Here is a 14,771-nt window from a genome sequence, read left to right as displayed (position 1 = left end):
TCATTACAACCACAGCTTCATTGAAGATGAAATCTTAATGATATTTAGTTGACTAAAATAGACTATAACTGACTACATTTTGACTAAAACTTAGTTATGTTTTAGTCAAAAGATTACGATTCAAACAAAATCTATTTTTTCTATCAAGGGAGACCCCAGAGACCTGGTTCCTTTGTTGCCTCTTGGTGGAGATGTTCAGAAGATTACAGGAGAATTCTGGTTGGTGTCAAATGTATTATTATTAAAAGCAGAGTCCTAGGGTTACATAGAATACAGTGTTGGTTCTAAGTTGTTCCTGTGCCAAGCGTGTTGGCAGAAGAAGAAAAGACCCTAGACAAAGCAGGGGAGTGGTTCTTATAGAGAATAATGAACAGAACATCTCATATCTGAATAGAATAGATATCTGAACCTTTGACCTTCTACTGACGGCAGTGACAAAATCACCTTCAGTCGAAGCCCAGGACACATTGGCAGAAATAGTAGATCTTTTTTAAAGTAGTTTTTAGCAGGGATAGTATTGTTTTTTATTATTATTATTATTAGTAGGGGTAATCGTTCTTTTTCAGTAGTAGTTTTTAGCAGGGATAGTATTGTTTATTATTATTATTATTATTAGTAGGGGTAATCGTTCTTTTTCAGTAGTAGTTTTTAGCAGGGATAGTATTGTTCATTATTATTATTATTATTATTATTATTATTATTATTATTAGTAGGGGTAATCGTTCTTTTTTAGTAGTAGTTTTTAGCAGGGATAGTATTGTTTATTATTATTATTATTATTAGTAGTAGTAGGGGTAATCGTTCTTTTTCAGTAGTAGTTTTTAGCAGGGATAGTATTGTTTTTTTTTTTTAATTATTATTATTATTATTATTATTATTATTAGTAGGGGTAATCGTTCTTTTTCAGTAGTAGTTTTTAGCAGGGATAGTATTGTTTATTATTATTATTATTATTATTAGTAGTAGGGGTAATCGTTCTTTTTCAGTAGTAGTTTTTAGCAGGGATAGTAGTTCATCTAGAGGCCAGTGGGGGCAGTAAAACGCCTTGTAGCGTCTACACTGCCAGAAATACCCAGAAGAAGAAACTTGACCAATGGGAGCAGTAACCGTGGTTTGATGGTTGTTGTAGTTTTTCAGTCTCACCAGCGGGTGCTGCAGCTTTGCGCCTTCTATCACGTGTCTACGGTGTCCGGAGTGGCTCAAGCCTTGATTTATTGTTTCAAATGCCCATTTTCAGTCGATTTAACGATAATAAACAATAAGTTCAATAACACCCGGGGTGATAAAGATGTTTGAAGATAACAACGTTTATAAATCTAGTAAAAATCAGTGTTAATGAGCCGTTTGTCGCGGTGTAACGGAGGAAATGTGTTGGTTTGTGACCGGACGCTGCGTCTGAGCTCCTGACTTTATTAGGCTGAGGTCGGTCCGTCCACTGGTTAGTTAATAACTGCTCTGGTTAGTTAATGGTTAGTTTATAACTGCTCTGGATAACTAGGCCGATGGTGGTGAGTATCTGTATTTTGCTCTAATGCTATTGTAGCCATTACCGGTCCGTTATTACTGATAAAGCTTTGCTAATGGTGAGCTAGCGGATGCTAATGGCTACACAACTGTTAAAGTGATAAACTGAACTCATAACTTTGATTGAGCAGCAACATTAGCATATACACACTCCTAACCTGTATTTAGCTGTTATTTTAACTATTGACTTTGTTTCAAATGACTAACATCACATTGTTTGAAATATTCCGTTATATCAAAGGTTCTTATTATAATTAATAACTGCTTCATTATTGATCAATCACAGCGTGACTTTATCTGATCTAATTCTCTGTGTTAGGGTTGTCATTTTTTAGCCCTTTGATGTATTTAGTTGTTAATAATAATAATAATAACATTGTAAATATTTCTGTCATTTTAGTATATTTTACTATTATACACAATAATAATAGAAAATATGCAAAATGACAACAATAACACACAACAGACGATGAAAATACACAAATTACTTCAAACACACACAGAATAACAGTAAATTACATAAAAAGTTGGTAATAATTCACTAAATGAAACAAAAACACAAAATTACAGCAAACTACAGAAATTGACAATAATATTACACAAAAACAACCCAAAAATATAGAAAATGGCCAAAAGAACATCCAAGATGATACAAAAATATACATTGAACTAAAAAAAAGACAACATTACTTCTAGAATAACAGTAAATTACATCAAAGGATGATAATAATACAGAAAATTAACAGAAAAATATGTAAAATACAACAAAAACATACAGAATTACAGAAAACTATACAAAAGGACAAATAATGATACACAAAACAACAGAAAAATACACAAAATGAAGTAAAAATAAACAATAAGAGGAAATATTTATATAAATAAGGAAACCTTTGTTCCTTTCTGTGTTAATGCTCTGATTGGTTATTATTGTAAATGCTGACATGAATGTTGATCATGTGACCCTCAGATCAAATACGATCACACAATGTCCTGAGCCGTCCTCCTCTTCCTTCAACGTTAGAACGTTAGCGTCCCAAAGCAGCCGCTGCTGCATGCTGATTGGTCGATTCACAGCTGAGGAGAAGGCGATGGAGGTGAGCACGGAGCACCTGCTGGAGCAGGTAACGCAGAAGGACGTGGGGAGGAGGCTCCAGGTGGGCCAGGAGGTGACGGAGCTGATCCTAGACCAGGAGAGGTCTCCTGACGTGGGCCAGGACCAGGGCGGTCTGGACCGCCTGGTGGACGTAGTCGCCAGCTCCTGGGTCAACTCCAGCAACTATAAGGTAAAGCAAAATAATATTCAGTTAACAAATATACAACATAAATAACATTCAGTAATACACTAAGAAATATATATACACACACACATACTTTCTTTTATACACAACATTGAACAAACAACACAAACATATTTCTACTGCTTCACATAACTCTCTAAAATATATTGTGACATTTTCTTTTTGAAATTAAATCATCTTTCACTCATTTTTATTTCTTTATCAACATTTTTCCATAAATTAAGGCCTAGAACAGACACACATATTTGTTTAACTTCTAATCAGGCTTTCTGTAAAATAAACATGAATTGATATGAGGCTGTAATTTTTAATGTCATTTATTTTAGCTTTGAACATTATCTGTTATTTTATAATGAACAATATCTTTAAATTTCCTACGCTTTGATTCAATAAATCATGGATGTGTGTGGTCATAATATCCTGTTTTGTTTATTAATCGTACAGCCTTTCTTTGCAATAAAACAATATGATTTATTGTAGTGTTACCCAGAGTTTTCACAGTACGTCATATATGGCAGTATCAGAGCACAATAAATTATACAAAAGTAAATCTTTAGTTTTGTATAATGCACCAAGTGTTTTTGAGCTTTTTGTCTTTATATAATTTATGTTTCCTCCAAGATAATTTAGAGTTAATTCTGACTCCCAACAACTTAGTATCAAAGACACGCTCAATTTTATCTCCATTTATTTCAAGTTTTATTTCTTCTATTACTTCATTTTTGGTTCAAAAAATCATAAATGTAGTTTTTGCAATGTTAAGTGATCATTTGTTCATATCAAACCAGCTTTTTAGCACTGTCATTTAGGGATGTAACGATTCACTCAACTCCCGATACGATTCTCTCACCATTTATTTTACAAAATGGGACTGTAGAAAAATGATGACTGAAAAATATTCCTTTATTTTTTTGGGGGAAAAAACTATAAAATACTGTATTATTTTCCTTTTATTTTTCATTATCAAAAGAATACCTTGATAAACTATTCAAAACAATGCAATTTGACTAAAAATAAATCTTGAATGAAATAAATAAAGGAATAATACAAATGAAGAAGAAGCCTATTAATTTAATTTCTGGTTCTATAGTAAACAATGCAAAACTGCATAATAGTTCTTTTTCTTTTTAAAAGTGCAACTGAAAATGTACGTATTTTGTGCCTTAACAATTGGACTTTTAAAAGAAAAAAAAAAAAAGTCATTTCACTGTATTTAGGTCAGATATTAATTTGGACCAGCAGAGGGCGCTGGTAGCCCAGTGGTCGGTTGGCATGCAGATATCTTGCAGTGAAGAAGAGATGCTATGCTAGCAGACAAAGCTAATAGAAAAACGTGACTTTTACAGATATTCACGTAATATTACAGATATTCTTTCGGTGCTAAAGGGGTAAGGAATCATTTATGAACATGTTTAAGAGTAGAAGGCGGCCAGAAAGAAAGTAGTAGCAGATTCCGCCCGCCGCCTCAGCATTTGGACAAGAGAAGGATAAATATATAGCTGCTGTTTAAACAAAGCACTGTAATTAAATTTTCAGAGAATCGATATGAACCGTGATACCTATTTTTGTGATATTGATTTTTAACTGTCTTACGATTAATTGTTACATCCCTACTGTCATTTCTTTCCTTATTTTTACCAAAAGTTGATTTATTTTATTATCAGAACAAATGATGGTTGTATCATCTGCAAACATTAAACATTGTTTCATGTATTTTGTCTTTATTTTGTGCGTTGTTGCCATTTTGCGTGTTATTTTAGTCATTTTGTATATTTTTGCTCCCATATTGTGTTTTTTTGTATATTTTCCCCGCCATTTTTAGTTTTTCTGTGTGTTTTTCTGTCATTTTGTGTGTTTTTTGTGGTTGTTTTGTGTATCTTTTTGTCATTTTGCGCATTTACTTTGAGTACCACTCCAAATGTGTACCCTGGGCTAATATCATACATTTAATATCGTTCAAATATGTGGAACTTAATAATGAGGGGATTTACCTTATGATCAATGTTTACCCAGAAAACTTTAGTTTGCTTAAAAACCATTGGTTGATTTCTAACATTGATGAGACTTTATTGTTTCAAAGTAAATGAAAAAATACTAATGTTTGAACATGAAACACTGTGTGTTGTTTTTGCATGTAATGTAAATGCTACTTATTGTGTATGTGTGTATTGTTTGTGTGTTTTGAAAAGTGTAACTGTTTTTGTTACGCCATGAGGAAATTATTTCAATAACAGTCAATATAATATACACGTGTACAGTAATAAATGATTTATAACTAATTTTTAATAATTCAATTAATTGTTACTAATTAATTTATACTTGAATCAACTCAGTGGTTTCAAACCTTTTTTGATCGTGAGCACATTTTATAATGATAAAGGTGATAGATCACCTTAATTAGTTATTATTAATTAATAAATTGTAATAATACAGGGTATTAATTAGGATTAGTGATGAGATGTGCCACTTCACATATTTTATAGTATATTTCATTTAGTTTATTTTTCTTCCTTTTTCTTTTCTTTAAACTGCATTTTAGTTTAACTTGATTTATATTTGATAATAAAGCTGTTTAGGAATGTGTGTTAATAATATAAATAATAATATTAATTAAACATTTTAAAATGTTGTTTTATTCAGTCATTTTATTTAATTATTTTTGTCAATTACTAGACATTTGAGGTTGAAAAAGCTGAATTAACGACTACACAGGAACATGAATTAAATAAGTGTAGAACAGTTTATTTATTTTTCCTTTTGGAATTTAAGTTGTTTATGTCTCTTTTTTCTCTCATCTTTTATGTTTAATGCATTTTGTATTTTCTGTTGTTTTTGTGTATTATTATTATCATCTTTCTGTAGTTTGCTGTAATTTTGTGTATTATTGATGTCCTTGTTTGTAATGTAACCTCAATGCACGGAATTAAGACAAAAACACAAAACAATGAGAGAAAAAACAACAACATAAATACCCAAAGGGACAACAGACAATATTAATCCAGAATTACACAAGACACATAGAAAAATAAACAAAGATACACAAAATGACAACAAAAACTACATATAAATAACCATAATCAACCAATTCTTTGTTACTATTGAGGTGTGTGTTATTTTTCCTTTTTTAAAGTGTATTTAAATACTCCTTTTTCATAAATATACTATACTATACACTGATTTTAATGTACAGTATAGCCATTTTATCTTGTAGTCTATTGTTTATTGCTTTTTTCTATGCCTCTGCATTTTACACACTGCGTCTTTATCCTGTTCAATGTCTTTGAGCGCTGTAAAAGTTCTATACTAATAAAATGTATTATGTATTTTATTATTATATATATATAGACATTTCAGGTGTGCCCACAATGGGCCACGATCCTAGGTTGAAAACCCCTGCATTCCATTATGTTTGTTAGTGTGTAGCACATAAGATGACCGCTAGATGACGCCATTATTTTGACCACGTGGTGAGGTTGTGACTCCCGTGTTTAGAGAGTTTCCAAAAATTGCACCCGACCGTGAGCACGTGGCCCAGGCGGTGCTAATGTGTTGCTATGGTGTCAGCAGGAAGACTCTCACATAGCGTTCATTGAGCCTACCAATCCACCCCATGACAAGGAAAGTGACCTCACGCTCACCTGACGCTTCCTTATCAAACATGCGCACTGTGTTCACTCACGGTTCCACATCACAATGTGAAATAACGACTTAAATCAGTAGATTACATGTCTATGTGATGGTTATACCGTAAAAACGGTAGTTTAATGGCTGCTTGAAGCGGTTTTAAGGCAAAGATGCAGGTTTTGGTCATTTTCCCCGTGATGCTTTGCGGGTTAGTGACGTCAGCGTGTTGTTGCTCTCTGGCGCCTCAGGTGGTGGTGCTGGGTATGGACATCCTGTCTGCTCTGGTCAGCAGACTGCAGGACAGCTTCAGAACGCAGGTCGGAACTGGTGAGTACTTTAGTTTACTTTAGTTACATGTAAATATACACACTGATTTTATTCAATACATCAAACGGTTTAACTCTGAGTTACCTATTCAAAGTCATATTTTATCATAATTAATTATTGATGATATACAGTACAACTGTGATGTGTTCATCTGTGTTTACTATTTAATCCTTAAACATTTCTTTGTTTAGTGTTTCATCTTTCATTTTGAATATTTCTATTGCCTCTGTAACAATGTATATTCCCTAACGTATTTCTGATTCTGATATGTGATCAAATTATTATTATGATACAAAAAAACTTTCAATAGACATTTTAGAATTATTGTAAATAATGTAAAATTAATGTGTGTTTCTATTTTTACAGACATTACAATACTGAATAGATCTTCATTGTCATTGTTAAAAATGATCAAATAAAATGGGTTGGTAATTGATCTTTATGAATTAAACTGGGTTATTTAATTGGCTCCTCACTGAGTTTCATCCAGTTATCATTATTGTTATTAATGCATTATCATTGTTATTATCAGTGTTATATCATTATTATTATTATTACTATTAATAATGCTATATCATTATTATTATTAATGTATTATTATAATTATTCATGTATTATCAATAATATTATGTATGATATTAATGCTATATCATTATTTTTCATGTATTTTCAATAATAATATTAATGCTATATCATTGTTACTAGTGTATTATTATTAATATTAATGCTATATCATTATTATTATTATTATTCATGTATTATCAATAGTAATATTAATGCTATATCATTATTACTAATGCAATATCATTGTTACTAATGTATTATCATTATTAATATTAATGATATATCATTAAGAGCCTGTACTATGAAGCTAGATAATTCTATCCTGGATTTATCTCCATTAGCTTCACCTAACCAAACATTGTCTGTCAGACAGACGCTGTCCTATGAATCTAGATTACAACTCACCAAGTTAACCAGGTGATTTCAGCCTGGCTACGTGCACGCTCTGGTGACAGGGGGCGGAGTTATCAGCGTCAGACCAATCACTGAGAAACTGGAGAGCAACTTACGTCTCATTTGAGGAATAATTCTTTAAAAATATGAAGACTTAAAATGTCTTTATCTGTGCATTTGTTGTTATTTTGTGTGTTTTTGGTTTTGTTCAGTATAGTTTTCTGTTTTCTTTCTAGTTTTCTTGTGTGTGTTTTTGGTTTGTTTCATTTTGTGCTTTTTGTTGTTTTGTGTGTTTTTGTATCTTTGTTGCCATTTTATGTGTTTTAACTCATTGTTGTGTATTTTGTTGTTGTTTTGTCTTTTAATTTTGTGTGTTTTTGTTGTTTTGTGTGCTCTTTAAGCCATTTTTGTACATGTTTGTTGTTTTGCGTTATTCTCTGCTATTGTTGTGTGTTTTCCTGCTCAGTTCTGCCCAGTCTGATGGACCGACTCGGGGATGCTAAGGACCAAGTGCGGGACCAGGACCACGCTCTTCTACTGAAGATAATGGACCAGGCGGCAAACCCACAGGTACAATGTCTTCTTCTTCTTGATGTTTGATGCGTTTACCTGTGAGTAAGACTGTCAGTGTGATACAACGTGTCCTTTCTGTGTCAGTACGTGTGGGAGCGAATGATGGGAGGATTCAAACACAAGAACAGCCGTACCAGAGAGGGACTGTGTCTCTGCCTCGTCTCAACCCTGAACGTGTAAGTGGGCGTGGCCTCTGCGCTCAGTTATCTGTTGCCATGACAACTGTAAACCTGACCTGGTGTGTCTCCCAGGTTTGGATCCCAGAGTCTCACGCTCAGTAAGATCGTCCCTCACATTTGCAACCTTCTCGGGGATCCCACCAGCCAGGTGAGATTAGATCAGGATTAGATTAGGATTAGATCAGAATTAGATCAGGATTAGATTAGGATTAGATCAGGATTAGACTAGGATTAGATCAGGATTAGACTAGGATTAGATCAGGATTAGACCAGGATTAGATTAGGATTAGATCAGAATTAGATTAGGATTAGATCAGAATTAGATTCGGATTAGATCAGGATTAGATCAGAATTAGATTAGGATTAGATCAGGATTAGACTAGGATTAGATCAGAATTAGATCAGAATTAGATTAGGATTAGATTAGGATTAGACTAGGATTAGATCAGGATTAGACTAGGTTTAGATCAGAATTAGATTAGGATTAGATTAAGATTAGACTTGGATTAGATCAGGATTAGATTAGGATTAGATCATAATTAGATTAGGATTAGATCAGAATTAGATCAGAATTAGATCAGGATTAGATCAGGATTAGATTAGGATTAGATCAGAATTAGATTAGGATTAGATCAGGATTAGACTAGGATTAGATCAGAATTAGATTAGGATTAGATCAGGATTAGACTAGGATTAGATCAGAATTAGACTAGGATTAGATCAGAATTAGATTAGGATTAGATCAGGATTACATTAGGATTAGACTAGGATTAGATCAGAATTAGATCAGGATTAGACTAGGATTAGATCAGAATTAGATTAGGATTAGATTAGGATTAGATTAAGATTAGACTAGGATTAGATCAGAATTAGATCAGGATTAGATTAGGATTAGATTAGGATTAGACTAGGATTAGATCATAATTAGATTAGAATTTGATCAGGATTAGATCAGGATTAGATTAGGATTAGATTAGGATTAGACTAGGATTAGATCAGAATTAGATTAGGATTAGATCAGGATTAGACTAGGATTAGATCAGAATTAGATCAGAATTAGATTAGGATTAGATCAGGATTAGACTAGGATTAGATCAGAATTAGATCAGGATTAGATTAGGATTAGATTAGGATTAGATCAGAATTAGATCAGGATTAGATTAGGATTAGACTAGGATTAGATCAGAATTAGATCAGGATTAGACTAGGATTAGATCAGAATTAGATTAGGATTAGATTAAGATTAGACTAGGATTAGATCAGAATTAGATTAGGATTAGATCAGGATTAGATCAAAATTAGATTAGGATTAGATCAGGATTAGACTAGGATTAGATCAGAATTAGACTAGGATTAGATCAGAATTAGATTAGGATTAGATCAGGATTAGATTAGGATTAGACTAGGATTAGATCAGAATTAGATCAGGATTAGACTAGGATTAGATCAGAATTAGATTAGGATTAGATTAAGATTAGACTAGGATTAGATCAGAATTAGATCAGGATTAGACTAGGATTAGATCATAATTAGATTAGAATTAGATCAGGATTAGATCAGGATTAGATCAGGATTAGATTAGGATTAGATTAGGATTAGACTAGGATTAGATCAGAATTAGATTAGGATTAGATCAGGATTAGACTAGGATTAGACTAGGATTAGATCAGAATCAGATCAGAATTAGATCAGGATTAGATCAGGATTAGATCAGAATTAGATTAGGATTAGATCAGGATTAGATTAGGATTAGATTAGGATTAGATCAGAATTAGGTCAGGATTAGATTAGGATTAGACTAGGATTAGATCAGAATTAGATCAGGATTAGACTAGGATTAGATCAGAATTAGATTAGGATTAGATTAAGATTAGACTGGGATTAGATCAGAATTAGATTAGGATTAGATTAGGATTAGATCAGAATTAGATCAGGATTAGACTAGGATTAGATCAGAATTAGATTAGGATTAGATCAGGATTAGATCAGGATTAGACTAGGATTAGATCAGAATTAGATTAGGATTAGATCAGGATTAGATCAGGATTAGACTAGGATTAGATCAGAATTAGATTAGGATTAGATCAGGATTAGCACAGAGATACTACTTTGTTGTGATTAAATGTAGATTCACTGTGAGATGTAAACACATGCACATTATTCTCACATTCTTCATCTTCTGTTTGGCTGAAAAACCTTTAACATTGTATTGATTATCAATATAATAATAGGTAAAGGTTTGATTGTCATTATCTTTCTCACTTCCTCTACGGAAGCAGATCAGGGACAATTTTGATGGAGGAATTTAATTTTTTGGGCAAATTGAAATTAAAGTTGAAAAACAAGAATATAACAAGAATTTCTAAAGTCTAAAGTTTACTGGTCTTTATTAATAATAATAATAATAATAATAATAATAATAATAATGATATCAGTCTTTTACTGGTCTTTATTAATAGTGATAATAATAATAATATGATATCAGTCTATTACTAGTCTTTGACTGCCCTCTACTGGCTAAATTTGAATATAACATATTCTTTATTTTATATAATCAGTGTAGGCCTCATAGATAAATAAATCCATCATTTAGTCAATACCAAAGGAAAAAGGTACAAATTTCTCCTTCAGAGTTTATTTTAATCTCCACCTTAAACACGCTGTTTGGCCTTTTTCTGCATTGCATTGTGGGATGTGAAGTCCCTTAATAAACATTCTTACGGTGATGTCGTGTGTTTCTTCTTTAGACAAAGAGAACATTTAGTTATAATTCATGATCCTTTTCTAAAGCTCAACCCAAATAATAGAATAGAATAGAATAGAATAGAATCCTGTTGTAGTGTTAGTGATGTTAAATGGACACTGTCCCTTTAACAGGTGCGTGACGCAGCGCTGACCTGTCTGGTGGAGATCTATCGCCACGTGGGAGAGCGAGTACGAATCGACCTGGGGAAAAAGGGTCTTCCTCAGTCGCGGTGCGTTCAGGGACCTCCTGTGAATCACTTTGGTGTTTTGAGAACATTGATTGAACCTTACACACCTTTTCCTGTTCAGGCTGAACGTCATCTTCAGTAGATTTGATGAAGTTCAGAGGTCAGGAAACATGGTTCTGTCTCCTCTGTCAGGTAACGCCTCACACCTCTGCTTCATGTTCCTGGTATAATAGCAACTGTTGGTTTTAATAAGCATCCATTGTTGATGATTCTAGTCTGTTAGAACCATTTCATCTGACACTATTCACTAACTTTATCCATAATAAGAATGTGTTCAGCGTGTGTGAAATAAATCTCTGATGAATGTGTTTGATCTCCCTTGAGGACAGCAGTAGAGAACACACACACACACACACACACACAGGACTCTTTGTTCTCATCATTAGCGGTTCACATTCTGTTCCTTCCTTCCTGTCATGTGACCACAGCCTTCCTCATCTTCTTTTTTTCAGACAAAAACTTTGATGACGATGAGTCGGTGGACGGCGGTGGCTCTTGGTCTGGGTCTAAAGGAGCCCCCCCACCCCCACCCCCCCCAGGGAGGAAGGTGGTGATCATGGGTTCATTACCACGACCACCTTCCAACGCTGGAGCTGGAGCTGTGGACGAGGAAAACTTCATCCAGGCATTTCAAGATGTTCCCACAGTACAGGTAGACATGTGACAGTATCACATGATCAACATTCATGTCAGCTTTAAAATAAATTGTCTTGATGAATATAACGGCGTTTTATAACCTCCTTCACCCGTTCACACACACAGACCATTGTTCTATACCTAAGGACACATAGACTGGGATCAATCCTCCAACCTCTCCATCAGAAGACGTCCCCTTCTCCCCTTTGTCCCCTTTAGTTTGATTTTTTTCAGATCATTTTGTTGTGTTTTTGTGTGTTGTGGAGTCATTCTGTGTATTTATTTTGGGTGCCAGAGATGTATGATGTATTTATTCTGTGTCCTCCAGCTTTACTCTAACAGGGATGTGGACGAGGCCATGACAAAGATCAGAGACGTTCTGTCAGACGAGAAGAGGGACTGGGAGCTCAGAGTGGCAGCTGTAAGTGGATCACTGCTCTGTGCTCCACTGGTCTTTCCTCACTGTCGTCTTGTTTCTCCAGCTGAAGAAGGTGCGCTCGCTGCTGTTAGCTGGAGCCGTGGAGTTCGATGGTTTCCTGCAGCAGCTGCGTCTGATGGAGGCGGCATTCAAGCTGTCCATCAAAGACCTGCGCTCTCAGGTGGTGAGAGAGGCCTGCATCACTCTAGGGTAAGACTTAAGCTCCTCCCACCAATCACCTGGCACTAAGCCACAAATCAGGTCATCATTGTCAATTAATAAATACTTTAATCAAAGCAGGGCCACAAACATGTGACTGTGTCTGATCTGAGGGTCACATGACCAACATTCACATCAGCATTAGAATAACGACTAGTCTGAGCAGTGTTGAAGTCATTTTTGTGGTTGTTTTGTATTTTTGTGTCCATTTTCTCTATTTTTCTCTATTTTGTTCTTTGATGTACTTTTCTGTCATTTTGTGTGTTTTTATTGTCATTTTGGGTTTTTGGAGTCGTTTAGTTTATTTTTTTGTCCTTTGGTGTATTTTTGTTCTCTTTTTGTCAGTGTTTCTGTTTTTAATTTCCTCTTTTCATTTTCACATCATTTGGTGTGTTTTGTTGTTGTTTTTGTTTCCTTTCTGTCATTTTGTGTGTTTTTAGTGTCTTATTGTGAACGTACTAAATTAAACAGAGGGCCTGATGAGATTAAAGCTTAGTTCATAGTTGTATAATTGTGTGTTTCTCTTTATAACTGTTATAACTCCTCCCACAGCCACCTGTCGTCAGTCCTTGGCGGTGGTTTCGACCATGCAGCCGAGGCCCTCCTCCCCACGCTGATAACCCTGGTCCCCAACAGTGCCAAGGTCATGGCTACCTCGGCCGTGGCCCTCATCCGCCTCATCCTCCGAGTGCGTACCACCACCTTTATTTACATTACTGATTAATAACCCCTTCTTTTATTTAACTAGTACAGTGCCCGTTGGAAGTATGTATTCATATAGTGGGAGGAGCTTAAGTAGAGTGAGTATGTGTTAGAAGCTTGTATGTACATAGAGGTGTACGTACTCTGTGGTGTTATAAAGGGTTATAAAATAGTGTGTGTGATTTATCTGCTTTAATTCTATGAGACATGAATATGATCAGTTGTGGCAAAAATATTGTGACGCGAGGTACCTGGTGATACCCATCCCTAGTTTTTACAGTACCTTTAAAAACACTTATATAGTGGAATGTTTTTAAAAACATTTTATACCATTTTATAAGTAGCGTATTAACTGTTAATATAGCATCATATAAGTGCATATTAATGGTTGATTTGTGCTAATTAAAGGAGCATAGGGCAGGAAACATTCATTTTAAGTCTTTTAATGCTAATTGTTGATGAAGCGCTCTAAACCAAAGAGAATGAGTTCACACTACCTACCTACATACATTTTGTTCTGTTGTTCCGCGTCTGATTTTCCCACGCAGTTCTGTAGACGTGAAGTCAAATGACTCTGGTGCACGTTCTCGACGGCTTGGAGAGGCAGCGTAATAACCCAGAAACAAAGAAGAATGAGAAGAAAATGTGTTTGAGACTGAAAGAAGACAAACACAGTGGACTAAACTAGTGTTTGGTTCCACAGACGTACGCAGAGGCATGTGCACAGGTCTTACAGTAAACAGTAAATAAATAACTGTCACAGTTGGAGTGCTGATCAGGACGTATTATCTCCTTTTAGTCCAACCCAACAGTGAAAACCTCATCTTTTTTTCTCGTATAAATGACATATGTATGTTTGTTTTATTGGTAAACACTGATTTTATTAACAAACAACTGTTAACTCATTCAGTGCCAGACATTTTCAAATTTTCTACCCCCTCAGTTCCAGCCGTTTTTGAGCATTTTGACTGAATTTAAAGACCCACAGAATATTTTTTACTATGACTATCTGAAATCTGACACCAGATTCTGAAAGATTGAAGTCTCTACTTTCATAAAAAAGAAAACATTTGTTTTTGGCTCGTTCCGTTCTTTTGTAATCAGCTGTTGAATAGAGCAAGTTTGACACAAATCTTCAGTTTCAGAGCAAAAAGCTGAGAAAAAAGCCTTTATGAATAAAAACCCCGTCAGTGACTTTAAAGCTATTTTCTTGCTTTAGTGACAACTCTAACATCTGAACATTGCTTCCTTATATAAAACATAAAAAAACACCAGGCTTTTGATGATAAAATTATAATTATTTTGCTGTCTATGTCAG

General features: G+C 34.3%; 1 protein-coding gene and 1 non-coding gene across 9 annotated transcripts in view; one reads left to right on the top strand and one right to left on the bottom strand.

Annotated features, from left to right (window-relative positions):
* Positions 1–1,193: 1,193 nt before the first annotated feature.
* LOC114475445 (CLIP-associating protein 1-A-like) overlaps positions 1,194–14,771 on the top strand; it is a 35,236-nt gene continuing 21,658 nt past the window's right edge. For all 8 annotated transcript variants that reach the window (XM_028466296.1, XM_028466287.1, XM_028466250.1 and 5 more), the window contains exons 1-12: positions 1,194–1,508; positions 2,495–2,810; positions 6,698–6,776; positions 8,200–8,303; positions 8,391–8,482; positions 8,558–8,633; positions 11,363–11,460; positions 11,540–11,610; positions 11,931–12,130; positions 12,443–12,535; positions 12,597–12,742; positions 13,304–13,439. In XM_028466296.1, the coding sequence (XP_028322097.1) occupies positions 2,580–2,810; positions 6,698–6,776; positions 8,200–8,303; positions 8,391–8,482; positions 8,558–8,633; positions 11,363–11,460; positions 11,540–11,610; positions 11,931–12,130; positions 12,443–12,535; positions 12,597–12,742; positions 13,304–13,439 (1,326 nt within the window). In that variant the 5' untranslated portion in view covers positions 1,194–1,508; positions 2,495–2,579. The remainder of the gene's footprint in view (positions 1,509–2,494; positions 2,811–6,697; positions 6,777–8,199; positions 8,304–8,390; positions 8,483–8,557; positions 8,634–11,362; positions 11,461–11,539; positions 11,611–11,930; positions 12,131–12,442; positions 12,536–12,596; positions 12,743–13,303; positions 13,440–14,771) is intronic.
* Positions 6,321–6,449, bottom strand: LOC114479182 (U4atac minor spliceosomal RNA). The gene has a single exon (XR_003675964.1). It is a non-coding gene; the product is annotated as a U4atac minor spliceosomal RNA (small nuclear RNA).

The sequence above is a fragment of the Gouania willdenowi genome, chromosome 2 (genome assembly GCF_900634775.1).
Source record: "Gouania willdenowi chromosome 2, fGouWil2.1, whole genome shotgun sequence".
NCBI lineage: Eukaryota > Metazoa > Chordata > Actinopteri > Blenniiformes > Gobiesocidae > Gouania > Gouania willdenowi.
Note: the sequence above shows the minus strand (reverse complement) of the source record. Positions and strands in the feature narration are given on the sequence as shown.